This window comes from Fistularia commersonii, chromosome 13 (assembly GCF_037954325.1).
Source record: "Fistularia commersonii isolate RoL2024-O1a breed Wild chromosome 13, RoL_Fcom_v1.0, whole genome shotgun sequence".
NCBI classification, from domain to species: Eukaryota; Metazoa; Chordata; class Actinopteri; order Syngnathiformes; family Fistulariidae; genus Fistularia; species Fistularia commersonii.
The window spans coordinates 11,640,609-11,654,215 of NC_141296.1; the positions used below are offsets into that span (position 1 = coordinate 11,640,609).

General features: G+C 39.5%; 1 protein-coding gene across 1 annotated transcript in view; it reads right to left on the reverse strand.

The window, feature by feature from the left end:
• LOC147227919 (teneurin-3) overlaps positions 1-13,607 on the reverse strand; it is a 173,114-nt gene that overhangs the window by 40,063 nt on the left and 119,444 nt on the right. Inside the window, exons 12-16 of the mRNA XM_086158011.1 lie at positions 9,187-9,372; positions 7,289-7,309; positions 6,763-6,786; positions 5,615-5,761; positions 4,978-5,194 (exon numbers count right to left, since the gene is read on the reverse strand). Of these exons, the coding sequence (XP_086014137.1) occupies positions 4,978-5,194; positions 5,615-5,761; positions 6,763-6,786; positions 7,289-7,309; positions 9,187-9,372 (595 nt within the window). The remainder of the gene's footprint in view (positions 1-4,977; positions 5,195-5,614; positions 5,762-6,762; positions 6,787-7,288; positions 7,310-9,186; positions 9,373-13,607) is intronic.

The following is a 13,607-nucleotide window of genomic DNA, read 5'->3' on the forward strand; positions in this document are numbered from 1 at the left end:
GGAGAATTACAACCATTCACTCTCATTCACATGTCAATGTCATGGCAATGTGGAGTCTCCGATATCTTATAATGTTTTTGGACGGTTGGAGGAAACCACAGGATCCAGAAGAAATGCTTGCAGACGCAGGGAGAGCATGCAGACTCCAAACAGAAAAGCTCCCTGTCTGAATCGAACCGGGAACCTTCAGGCTGTGAGGTGCAGGTGCTCATCATTACATCACCGTGCAATCCAACCCGGAAACACGCAGTTATTTTTCCTATCCTTTTTTTTTTAATTTGGACAAACAGAAAAAAAAAAAAGGGTGTCTGGACTTTTCAGACAATTCATTCAACTTTTACACCTGAATTATTTTATAAATGTATAGGTTTGTTTTTGTATTTATATTTTGTAACTTAAGGGCATCTCCAGGCATTAGAGGGAGCAGTAGAGATCATTTTGCTTTAGCTTCAACCATATACATTTATGCCGATGGCAAATGGATTTACTTAATACCAGTCCAGGCCTGTTGGCTCTATTTTCAGTCTCATATTGCATCATAAATCACCCTCTTTTGAGATTCATATATGATTAAAGTCTTTGATATCCTCTATGGCTGTTGAATATGACTTCAGGGCTTTTAGGTAACAGTTCCTAGTACATATTTCTCAGTCTGATATTCATTTGTGTGAAGAGGAGAATTTTAAAGTCAGATTTATGTTTTAAGGTAACAAAGAGACAAACCGATATTTACTCCATACTGAATTATTCACCAGTTCTAAAAGAGAGAACATGCTAGAAAAAAAACAAAACAAAACTGATTTTGCAACTTTTATCGCTATGTAATTACATTGGCAGATTGGGGATGATCATCAGCATTAGCCTCTCCTAATTTGCTCCCACTACAGCCTCGGCACGACCCTATCCCATCCTTTATTTACCGGCTCGGGGAACAAGGGGCACTTAAGAGACCCTTTTTTTTTTCTCCTTCTCTGTGTCTCTATTAATCTTTTGAGAGGCTGAAGAATGATACAAGAGCCAAACACCAAACAAACAGCAAGTGATACCGCCTGCTGAAACCCAAGAAATGAATCAGATAATTCATGCATTCCTATATGTCACTGTCTCTTCTACGACAGAGAGAAAAAAAAAAAACAACAAAAAAGACCCCACCTGAAAACCCAATTGCGAGCCTATGACGAGGGAAACAAACCACAACACATGTCTTGTACTCTGCTATTCCAGTGACAAATTCACTGCCATTTCCTGATACCTGACTGAGTGCTAAGACCTGTTCCATTCTTTTCCTACCTTGATTAATTGCCTCTTAAACAAATACATTTAAATGAATTCAATCATTTAAAAAGCTATTTGACATCATAGTTGCTTTTTAGACTATCAATTTCTACCTCCAGCCTTGTTGCATTGACAGACACAGAATATTTGTTGAGAAAATGTAATGTAAATGCTGCATTTTATGATACAAGGCCAATGAATTTAACAGTTGCTGGTGAAATACAATATGAAAAAGTAATGAATTTGTTCAAATTTAGTTTAGGTTTACTTAACGGCAGTGTTTCCACAATATATCATAGCTTTTTTTTTTACCATTACTTCTCTGAGAAAGAAAAAGTAATGAATATTTTGAGCAAGAGTGCTAATGCCTCTGCCAGACATAAAACAGACAGTAAGCTGAAGACAATGAGGATAAGGATTACTCAGACCCTGACCGGGAGAGGGGGTATTGCCTCATTCTATATTTTCAGTAAAGCATGCTATTTACATAAGGATTATTTTAAACTATTGGAGAAAATATTCCCAAAGCCTTATGCACACAGCTTGAAAACATTTTCCCCTCCATCCGTCTCAAAATTGATGTTGAACAGATTTGGAAATGTTTGGCAAAATATTCTCGTCCGTCTTGGCTCGTATAGTGAAATAGCCTCCAAGCCATTCAACCCCCTCTCCTTTATAATTGTGAAAATTTATAATTAACATTTTTTTGTAAAATTAACTAATAAATAAACAGATACACAAAACTTGGAATTTGCATTATTACATCCAACTAAAGGCAGTGGTCATGATTTAAGGTCATGTGGTTGATGTTACAAAATCAATGTAACAACATGGATGTTCAATCACTAAATTGGTGTTGCTGTAGGTTTGTATATTCAATTGGTGTACTGATTGAGAAAAAAGAAGCATCCATCCATCCATCCATCCATCCATCCATCCATCCATCCATCCATCCATCCATCCATCCATCCATCCATCCATCGTCTGCTGCTTATCCTAACCAGGGTTGCGCGGTTATCCAGCTGCCATTACAACCCGGTCAACTGTATATACAGCCAAACTTGTTTAATTTTTGGTGAGATTATTTCAACAAGATCAGCAAATTGGAAAAGCATGAAGTCACCATGTCATTCTTCGTACATTTTTGTCCATATGTTTTTTTAAAGCATGCAAGTAATACTTTGGCACAATTGCTTGGTGAAAAAATTAAAGATCGTAAGAAGACCCAAACAAAAGATGTTCCGATCATATTATCTGTAAACTTCAGGATAAACGCAGCTTTTCTCAACGAGAGACTTTATAAGATAAGCTCATAAGGATTTGGGATGTTTTATTTATGCAAGTTTGAAGGTTTTCATAGGCTGTCAAAGCATGTCGGGGCGCCATCCTTTCTTTCTTCTGCAAAGTGAGAAATTAAGAAAAAAACAATGATATCACTGATATCCCTAAAAACGATTGACATTCCTCTAGTTAGAAGATGTATATACATAGCCGATACTCACTACAAGTGTTCCTGTAGATCATGTAAGCCACCTGGTTAAGATACTACATGTATGCCTTTCCTACACCCAGCTAGTATCCATCGGATTGTCTCGGGGGCAGCCTTGACCACTGTGGTGGATACCAGCAGTGATCGATCTCAAGTTCAAGACTTGAGTCATGAACATGACATGATTCGAAGCTGTCTTTCTCTCGTGCCACTGGTATTTCTTTTTTCAAGATATTGGACACTTTCTGACTCTCAAAGAAGACCATCTTCCATTTCATCCACTTGTCCGCCAAGATATTCTGCCCTGGCTGACCTCTGTGCTGCCTCCTCATGGTTGCCTGGGTCTTCCCTGGGGATCAGCAGGGACTTGTAGCTGTCCTAAACATCTGCTATGTTTCCTTCAGAAAGCTCATCCCCTTCAGTGACAATCATCTTCACTCTTCTGCAAATCAATGGTCAACACTTATCGAGTCCAATTGACGCCCCGATGTCATGCCCGTATACTCTGACGAGGCGAATCAGTGAACCAAATCACACTCATTCACACTTGACGTCATCCATGTAGAGGACTTGGCAAACTGTTTGAACTACGGAATAGGTATCTAGAGCCACCTCTAGTAATGATCTGGTTGAGGGGGTTCTTGCAGTCCTGGGTGATTGCCCTTTTGACCAATATCTGGTGTTTTACTCCTCTGGCATTGTTGTCAATTCTTTTCTTTATTCTGCTTATGAATTGATCCATGTGCTGACTAATCTTAGCTGCTATCACTCCTGACTGGAGCTTCCTAGGCAGGTCATAGGATAGCAGTTGGATGGTAGCAGGCCCTTCTGAGGGGATCTCATCATGATGAAGACTCTAGGACCTTGGGGCAGCCACTTTGGGTGGGTTCCCATTCTGATTCATCCAGTAGAGTCCAGTTTAAGCCTTAGGTGGATCTATCTGGTTGTTCTAACTGAGTGTTATTACTACTACTGGCTTTGTACATGGACATCTTTTTGTCCAATTAACCAACATATATAGATATATATTTGTTATATGATGGTATATATATGATAGTATACAGTAAGCCCTCGTTTATTCCAGGGGCTACGTTCTAAAAATAACCCACAATAGGCGAAATCCGCGAAGTAGTCAGCTTGTCATGAACGTCATCGCTGTGAGCAGAGGTTTCATAAAGTTTCTTAGCTTTTGTGCGGATAACGCTGGTATCCAGTGTAATGTTCTTTTTCCTGCAGTCATTAATCCACAAAGCTGAAGCAGACTCCATTCTGACAATGGTCTTGTCACAACCCTTTTTGCATCCTTGTTCAAAATTATTGCTGCTGTCCTTATGTTATTTTCTTCCTTCTTTATGTAACAAACTGAAGATTCATTTATTCTGTAAGGTCGCCCTACAGCCGCATAGCTTCTACCTTCATTCAGCATGTCCAGAAGTTTAACTTTTTCTGCGATAGTTAACATTTTCCTCTTCCTTCTGGGCGCATCGTCTGCCTTTGCAGAACATTTCGTCAACATTGTGGGTTTTTTCATGGAGAAAATGTGCAAATGTAAATTTGGCAAGCTGTACAGAGAAAAGGCGTGGAGATTCTTGACACCGGTCCACTGTCCTTTAGCCAATTAGGATGCAGAACACAACATATTTTACTGTAAAAAAAAAAAGCATTGAAAAAACTGCACTAAAAAATCCATGAAACAGTGAAGCCGCATAAGGGGAACTGCGTTATAGCGAGAGTTTACTGTATATACATATAGATATATATAAGTATTTAATCACAAATGCATACAAAAATGTGTGATAGTGATGCAAAAGTGAGTGGAAACAAAATGTATTTATGGGTATATTGTGTTTTTATTTCCTGACACTGACTATTTACAGTTTAATCTGATGGTAGAAACTGTATTTGTGCCATACATATACACATATGTAAAAATCAATAGATATATACGGTTTCTGTATGTGCAGATTTATATACTATACATACAGTACCATCCTTGTTATGTCAGTAATAAATTACAGACACACGATTTGAAACTTAACGGTAAAAAGCAAAAAAACACACATAAATACTTCAGTTGTTGACACCACTGTTAAAAAATTATGACGTAAGATTTTTCCTGTTTTAGAGTGGCTTCACTTGCACAGCCGTATCCTCCAATCATCGCCGTGATCCAAGTTTCGAAACAGCTGTCAGTAAATCATCAAGCCGCTTACCTGCTGTTGAATGGGTTGTCGCCGGGTATCACATGGATGCCACCGGGTCCGATCAGAAAACTGATGCAGTCATAAAAAGCTTTTGACATGGGTTGGGTGGCCGAGCCCTGTCTCTGACCCACGATGGCAGTGGGGTCGGGCATGCCACGACAGTAGGTTTGGCCCTGGCAGGAGATTTGAGTGCAGCAGTCTGGGTCCATGCAGTCAACAAGTCCATCTGGAGAACAGTGAGTACAGGAAGGAAAAGCTTTGCTGGCGTGAACACAACAGGGCCTTACGAAAATTTGGATCACTGTGTTCAGTTGGATGACTTCAGAAAATGTCTTTAAAAGTCTATCGATAATTTCGAATACTTTCAGTGATGTACTGCTCATCGGGTTAAACTTGTTCTCTATCATTTCACCGGTAAATATGTTTCAAATCATGATTTATAACAATCCCTTCCGCTCGAAGCATTACAATATACTTTACGGTGATGTTTTATGAGAGATTGATTTGTGTCGTTTGTTTGCGGAGTCACAGAGGAGCCACATCAAAAGCCCGCATTCTGTCTTACACAAAAAGAGACGCATGCACGTTTTATTGAGTTTTTCAAACAGCTACAAGACAATTTGTTCAAAGCTTTAGTGGCTCCTACCTCCCTCGTTATCCTTGCCGTCTGAGCAGAGCGTCTCGGTCGCAACATCGCATCCTAGCCCTCTCCATCCAGACTGGCAGATGCAGTGCCAGACGTTCTGATCCAGGACGCACCTCCCGTTGTTGTTGCACAGCCCAGGGCAACCGTCTGTCAACACATCATGTGGTTGTCAAGCAGCCGAGCAAGTCAGAACAAGGAATTCAGAAGTAGGGGGGGAAGGGAAGGGGTTGGGGGTCGGGGGGCAATCGGAGTGGACAGGGACAGAGGAGGGACAAAGATGATAGGACAGAATTGAGTGAACGAACGGTACGATACACTTCTGACAGGACTGCGGATGTGGGAGGAGGGAGTGTGAACTTACTGTCGTTTCACATGAGTTTCTGAAGGGTTTACAGATAGACTGCATGAAATAAAGATGGATAATGACTTCTGACCTGTTTAATTACTCTTTTTAGGTCCATTATGATTACTATGAATGCGTGTCGATGCTGTTGAGTAAAATCCATGTCACAGTCTGGAAGCATTTGTTCAAAGTTAAAATAACCTATTGTTACTTCTGCAGCTGTCTCTTAGTACAATCCATAACAATTTGGATCATTCGAATGTAATTTCAGGCGTTCCAAGCGGCAAAAACCCTAAATCAACCTAATGGCCAACAAAACAAATGTTGAATAAGCCCGCTGTAGATTTTTTTTTTCCACCACTCATGTGAAGTAACAGCAACATCAAAGGGGAAAGGGAGTAAATATGTAAAAATGGGGAGGAAGTGTTGGGGGGAAAAAAGGGGGCGATCTAAAGTATAAAGAAGTAACAGGAAAAAAGAGCACTTGCTGCCAGATCGCATTCCTTCTAGTGGTGGGTAAAGACAGTAAGCTGAAACATGACTAAACCACACCAGTTTCTGGGGCATTTAATCTGGCAGGCACAAGGAATTAAGACAAGGGGGTAAAGGGACCGTGGAGTCTGTGTGAAACTGGTTAAAGACGAACAGGAGATGAGGGGACATATCGGGGGAGCAGGATCACAGCTGAAACATTATGATTGACTCGGACATAAAACAGGTGTATATACGCCGTGCTAGGAAAGACAAAGAGCAGGGAAGGATTGATTGTGACAATCTCCCTTGGAGGGGTAGTGGTTCAATTTACCTTTATATCCTATCTTGACTGCTCCTATTACACAACCGAGGAAAGGGAAACATTTGGAAAAGAAAATTACTTATCTCTGTGGTGACAGAGAGCTAAGACTGACAAACACATTTACTTATTATAACTTACAGGGAGCACAAACGGATGCTGGCATAGAGCTGATGTATTTGCCAAGCTGGTTTAAAAATTTGGGAAAGAAACTTTGCGGATAGGTTTTCCGAAGGTTACCGTTTTTTTTTGCCAGTGGTGAAAGTGAAGCCTGTGGTGGCTTCGACTCTTGTGGCAATCTCTCAATGTATACACATCTAAAAAAAAACGTCTTGGTGACTGAGCCGACTAATGAGAACGAGTGATATTACTGATAGAGAAGATTTTGGTGAGCTCACCCAGAGATTTTTTTTTTTTTTCCAAACAGACTTCAAAATGGTTTTTAAGTCACAGGCAAAATGAAGGTGGATCAGAAATAAAAATATCCTGAGTGAAGAGCATAATTCTTGAGCAAAGTGGAAAGATTTTTTTTTTTTACCTGATACTCTGGAATCCAGGGCTATATATGTAAGCCAAGAGAGAGTTGAAGAGAAACGGATGGGAAGGCAGACAAGCACAAAGACAAAATAGAAAGAGATAATACGGTCGTAAGCTGGAGTTACGCAAAGATTTTAAAAAGGATAGAAATAAAACAAGGACATTTGGTTTGACAGGCAAACGCAAGGACAGACTTAGATGCGATTATAATAGTTTCTTGACGGAATTAATTACACTTAAGAGCTAAACCTCATAAAGGCAGTCAGAACTATACAAGCGGAATAATACATTCTTCTGTGGTCAAAACTGCATTTTTTTGTCCAAAATAAGAAATACATGAATTCCCAAAAACTTCTAATATTACTTCTCAACACTCTCCATTTGCTAATCTATGTTGAAAAACACGAGAGAGCAAAATAAAATCCGCTGCCTCAAATATCATGTTTTTGTCACGGTGTTCTTTGTTCCGTGTCGACTACGTAAGCGGTATATAACATTCACTGTCTCATTGTGAGATTGTACTGTGAGTGTGCTCCCATCTATACTAACCCAATCGCCTTGCGATGTGGAATTCTAGTCACCTCTTTTTACTTTCTATTATCCCCACTTGTCTGATTCATACAACTGCACGGCAATGAACCAACAGTGCACTAAGACGAATCAACAACACCTTTGTTGTAAACTTGAGAAAGTGCTGACAATGGATGAAGACTTGCATATAAAAGAGGATCTCGATTCTTGCGGCAAAAGAATAGTCAAAGAGCTCCTCAATTCAAGTGGTGGCCATGTAATGTGATTAAAAGGTGCTTTGTGCAAATGGAAGTTATTCAGGGATCCAAAGGGGCTCCCGTTTCTCTAAGAAAAGGTAACACAGTGTCTATTCATCCCGGCCGCATCCTAAGCAAGGGGCTACTTTCCTAGTGGGAGTTTTAAAAAGTGGGAAAGTAGAAAGAAAATGGATGGTCCACAGTTGACCCTCGGGAGGAGAAGATTAATAAGATCAGGAATGTTAACCCTTGCAACAACTCCCTCGCTGCAATCTTCTCTCCCCTTGTGGTCGAGGAGAATGGCTGATGAAGAGAACTTGTATTTACATGCACAATAGGCTGAGTATTTTTGAAGTGCCGCTCTTTCACAGGTCTTTGTTTCACATGTCATCATGGAGAGGTTGGAGATGACTCTTTGGGGAATGCTGTTTGACACGGTGTGTCAGGGTTTAACTGCAAGACCTTTGACAGAGGCTATGGTGTCAAGAAAGACTGGGGAAAGGTCAGTAGGAAGTGCCACATCAGAACTCATTATCCTCATTAATGCCAGGTGAAGCACTGCCATTTCAGAAAAATGATATTCCAAGGAGGCCTCCCTGCAGCTTTTCAGCTCCCTAAATGTCTGCCCTTGACTGGCTAATACAGAAGCATTACTTCAGCAGTCTCACAAGTGGGTTATCGAAATTGATGATGTAAAAAAAAAAAAAAAAAAAAAAAAAAAAAAAAAAAAAAAATCAAGAGTTGAGGTGTGAAGTTGCACAACAAAAGATTGTACACTGTAAGTCTGTTGAGATAAAAGAAATGCTTGACACGCAACATTCAAGCAACATTCTAAAGTCAGAAATGAATTTTAGACAGTGGAAAATGAATTGAATAGTGCTAAAATGATATCTGAAAATAAATCTGTCAGCTTAAAGCATACAAAAACAACATGATTGGAAGATCTGACATATATATATATATATATTCTTGTTAGTTGTGAGAAGGTTGAAGTATTTAGACAGTATATTTGCTCTGAAAATACTGGCATTTACACTCTAAGTTTGCCCTTTTAAGACTTCCCACGCATGCAGCCCCCCAAGCCTCGCCCTTCTGTCAAATGTGTGCAGGTGTTACAGCAAGTGTCACTCACCAATGGTACAGTGTTCACCAGTCCAGCCCTGGTGGCACTCACACTTGCCCTCCCGGCAGACTCCGTGGTCGATGCAGCGTGGGTGACAGTCCCTCTGCTCACATTCTGCTCCCGTCCAGCCTTCCTCGCAGTGACACACACCACCAATGCATGAGCCGTGGGGGCCGCAGTCCACCATACACACCTCTAATGCAGAACAGAGAGTCACAGAGATGTTATGCTTCTGTATGGTTACCTAAATCTATCAGTCCGTCTACCTATTTAGAAACACAGGAACAATCAGAGCTGGAAGGAAAAAAAAAACACACCATCCGTTCCCTATGCTGCAAAATTATACCAGAAATCTCAGAGATGGTGAGAGAAAGAGTGATGAATCGTCACTTAAAACACCTCATTAACCTTCATATATGGTGGTATAACTTTATGGGTTGCGGCGATAATAAAGTCCCTCCCACTAAAGAGCAGCTGCATCAGTCTCCACAATAGAGTGTAAATCCAGCGCAGCGCTCGCTGGTGCTGGATGCTTGGCACATGGATTTCTATAATACTTTCAATTACTTCAAATTGAACTCTCAGATTATGAAGACAAGGTTACTGTCATATCAATAAAACAGCTTGGCTTGTGAATAAGACCTTCAGTTTTAAAGGAATTTTGGACAAACAGTGTGACTTTAATAAAATAGATAAGGTGAATTGTTGGTGAATTGTAAAACAGTCGCCACTACAAATGAACAGCTATAGCTGAGCTTTATGCAGGTTAAGAAATTGTTAGAGGCAGTATTTGCTTAAAAAAGCTTAAACGGCAGAATCAGTTGCTCTATTAATTATCCTATCAATGAACAGTTCAATCAGAGTGCATCTCCTTTTTTTCAACCCCACATGACATCGAAGCTCATCTTTAAAAGTAGACGTATTTCTATAAATAAATATGAAAGGCTGACTCTCAAGATTTCCATTGGTCCATAGAGGAGCCAATGTTAAAGTGGTAAAATGTGAACGTTCTCGCAAATTATGTGTACCAGTGATGTTTCACAGCTCACATTAATTGCTCAAGAAAAACTGAAATCCTGGAAGGAACCATTTCCAATTACTATGTGCATGTAAAAGCTTCAAGATCATATTATTCTCTGTTTTTTGCAAATGCGGAGCGATTATTCCGATTATTCTGCAATGCAAAAACTCAAAATATATGTAATTGTGTATTATCAGGTCAGAGTTTCTTATAACGGGTGATAAAATGCTCAGTTATCTTCCGGTGAGAAGATACTAACATGATAATCTTGATCTTGATTCCTTAAGATGTTATAAATCACAGATGTTATTTTTTAATGGCTTTATGAGATTAAACTTTCATACGTCAGTAGTAAATTTGAACTTTAGTATGAGGTACATAGTTTCAGACCCTCTGCAACACTTTAAACATCTTCAAAACTCAGCAGCAGCCATTGGAATCGTTTCAGATTTATGCAAAATCCAGTCCAAACATCACTGAGGAAGCAGGTCATAATTTTAAACTATGGTCATGCCTTGATTTAATCTATTGAGATAGTTTTATTTTCACCAGATTAAGCATATCAGAGGCATTTTGAGAATAGCATAGCACACAATAATATTTTGGAAATTTAACAAGGAGATTATCATCACATAATTTATGGAACATGTTTTACATTAAAGCATAATTTCCTCGGGCAGCAAAAATCATCTCAGCTAGAAGACCAGGGTTGTTTGCATCGCTGTCCTTCACAATGTAATTGTAATTTGATATTATTATTTAATCAGGTGTGATGCGTGCACATTTTATTTTATTACATTTTTGGGGTTGCCTTACAGAACTTGAGAGTGCTTTAAGAATCCTTACGCCTGCAGGCTGAGAAATAATAGCTCACTGTGTTACACAGAAACCGCTGGGAAAAAGCCATCAACCCAAAAGCATGGGTGGCAGGTACATCTGTGTTTACCATAATGCAGCCTACTCTGTGGTTATAAGATTCTTCCTCATCTCAGTGCACAGGAGCATAGAGGAAAAGAGTGTGCTCAAATGTAAAGTTCTGAAAATCCTTGAGGAAACTAAAACTTTGCAGGAAAAACAAATAACCACGTTGACATTTTGCCATTAAAAATTGACCAAGTCATAAATGCATATATATAAATTGCGTTTTGGTGGCTCTTTGCAGCATGGTAGCCTAGAGCGGTGGTTGGAGCTTCTGCCAAAGAGCAGTTTTGATTCCTAATACTTTCTGTGCAAATTCTCCATGGTCTCCCAATGTCCGTGTGGGGTTTTCTCCGGGTTCTCCAGTTTCTTTCCACTGTCCAAAAACATATAATAGGTTCCTAGGAGAACCTTAATTTCCCAGACGAGTGAATGAGAGAGTGAATAGTTGTATGTCTATATGTGGCCCAGTGATCCACTGGCGTTCAAAGATGAACCGTGCCCGGCCTTTAATGATCGTTCGAAGAGGCTCCAGTCCCCCTGTAAGCGTGAGTGCAGAATGAGCATTATACTGGAGACAATGAATTCATAAATTATTGAGTATAGATATAAATATCGCTATAGTTTTGATGACTGTCCAATCTAATCCATCTCATTAGCTATGTATCTTATACTCATTTATGTTTTCCACTCATTTGTTTCACCAATAACTGTGAGGCACTGCAGGAGTTGGAAAGGCCCTTTTATTACTGTCCACTCCATGACTAGTTTTCTGCATTTGAAAAACGATAGATGGTTCTGATTAAGTCGAACAGACACTTAAGAATATCAACTAAAGCTCTGGAGGGAGTCCTTCTATTCCGAAGGGATACCTCGCTCACGTTGAGTCTATGTAATCAATTTTTCATTAGTGCAAAAGTGTTTATCTGTGAGTAACATGCCCCTGACTTGAGCTAGATAGAGGTTGTAGACAGTCGATCCCTACTACTTGCATGTTAATTGGAGTTTATTTAATTGAAGCGTTAATTCGGAAGGAATCCCCCGAGCACCCAGGTGGGTTAACTTGCTAACTTTTGGACAGCACTGGGCCAATCTCATTGCCTTCTTTGCAAGCGTAAGCAGGATATCTTGAGAGGTGTCTGTCCGGGGCTCATTTTTCCAAATAACAAATGGTCTCTCTTTAAGAAGGGAAAGAAAAGAGAGACACACTAAAACCGAGACATTTAAGTCATATATTTAGATGAAATAAACAAACCGCGGGTCTGGATTTTAAATGTTTATGATCAATAAAAAAAAATAAAAAAATTTGCTCTGAGATTTATTATAAAAGCGATTATTATGAAGGGTGAATAAGCACATAAATCAGGCCGTGATAACAGCTGGGAGGAGCCAGCCTTTGAACTAACATGTCACCAACCTGTGTTCGGAGCCAAATCCATTTATCTGCTGACAAATTAAGAGGCTCTTCTGCAAGCAGATGGGAAACAAAGACCGTCTCTTCAAAAAAAAAAGGAATAAATACGAGCTTGTCTAAAGGAAAATAGCCTTTTTTGGAAAAGGTCTTGAACAAATATATACGACAGTTGGTAACACTTCTTCAAGTTTTTTTCTCACAAGAGAAACGTGTGGCACCAAAGATTTGTGTTGAAACACAAATCGTGCATCATCGCACGTGTAGAATATGTCTCGAGATAACAGTTAATCTTTTCTTTGTCATATGGATGTAAGGAAGTTGTATTTCATTGATTTACCATTATGCTCAATTAGCTGAAACTGAATTCAATACACACCTTGTACTGTTACTCTACCATCCATCTTAATTGATAAATGTATATATTTTTAATCTGTGTTTATTTGATTAATCGTAGTCATTTTCTTACACCCCATATCCAGCACTCAGCATTTCATTGGGCATGAAACTGGGTTCACCCTGGACCTGTTGATCACAGGGCCATAATTTGAGGCATCAAACCATTTCATTCACACGTCTGATAGCGTAGGGTCCCCTAATCCTATTGTACATATTTTCAACAGTTGGAGGCAAACAGGAGAACCCGAAAGGAAACCTACAAAAATATGGTGAAAACATGGAGATTCAACACAGATAGGCTCCCTGTAAGAATCGAAGTAGGGGCCTTCTTGTTGTGAGGTGGAAGTGCTAACCACTGCGCTACCACCCTGCCCAGTGGTGTTTAAAAAATAAAAAAATAAAACAAACAAACAATGACTCAAGAGCGCTGTCACCTGAGCTACCCAATTCTAGATTCTTGTCCTGTTGATTATGACATATGGAAAGCCTGGGGAAAAAAAAAAACAATAAAACTTATCCTAAATATTGATATACTGTCCTTGGAAAAAAATAAATTGGTCTGTATAACTTCCTCAATTCTCTATCAAAAATGCAGATTTTGATCAACTAAGCAAAGACATTTGGGAATCTGCAACAACACAGTGCATAATTACAAATGAATCTATTTTTGTAATAAATGAA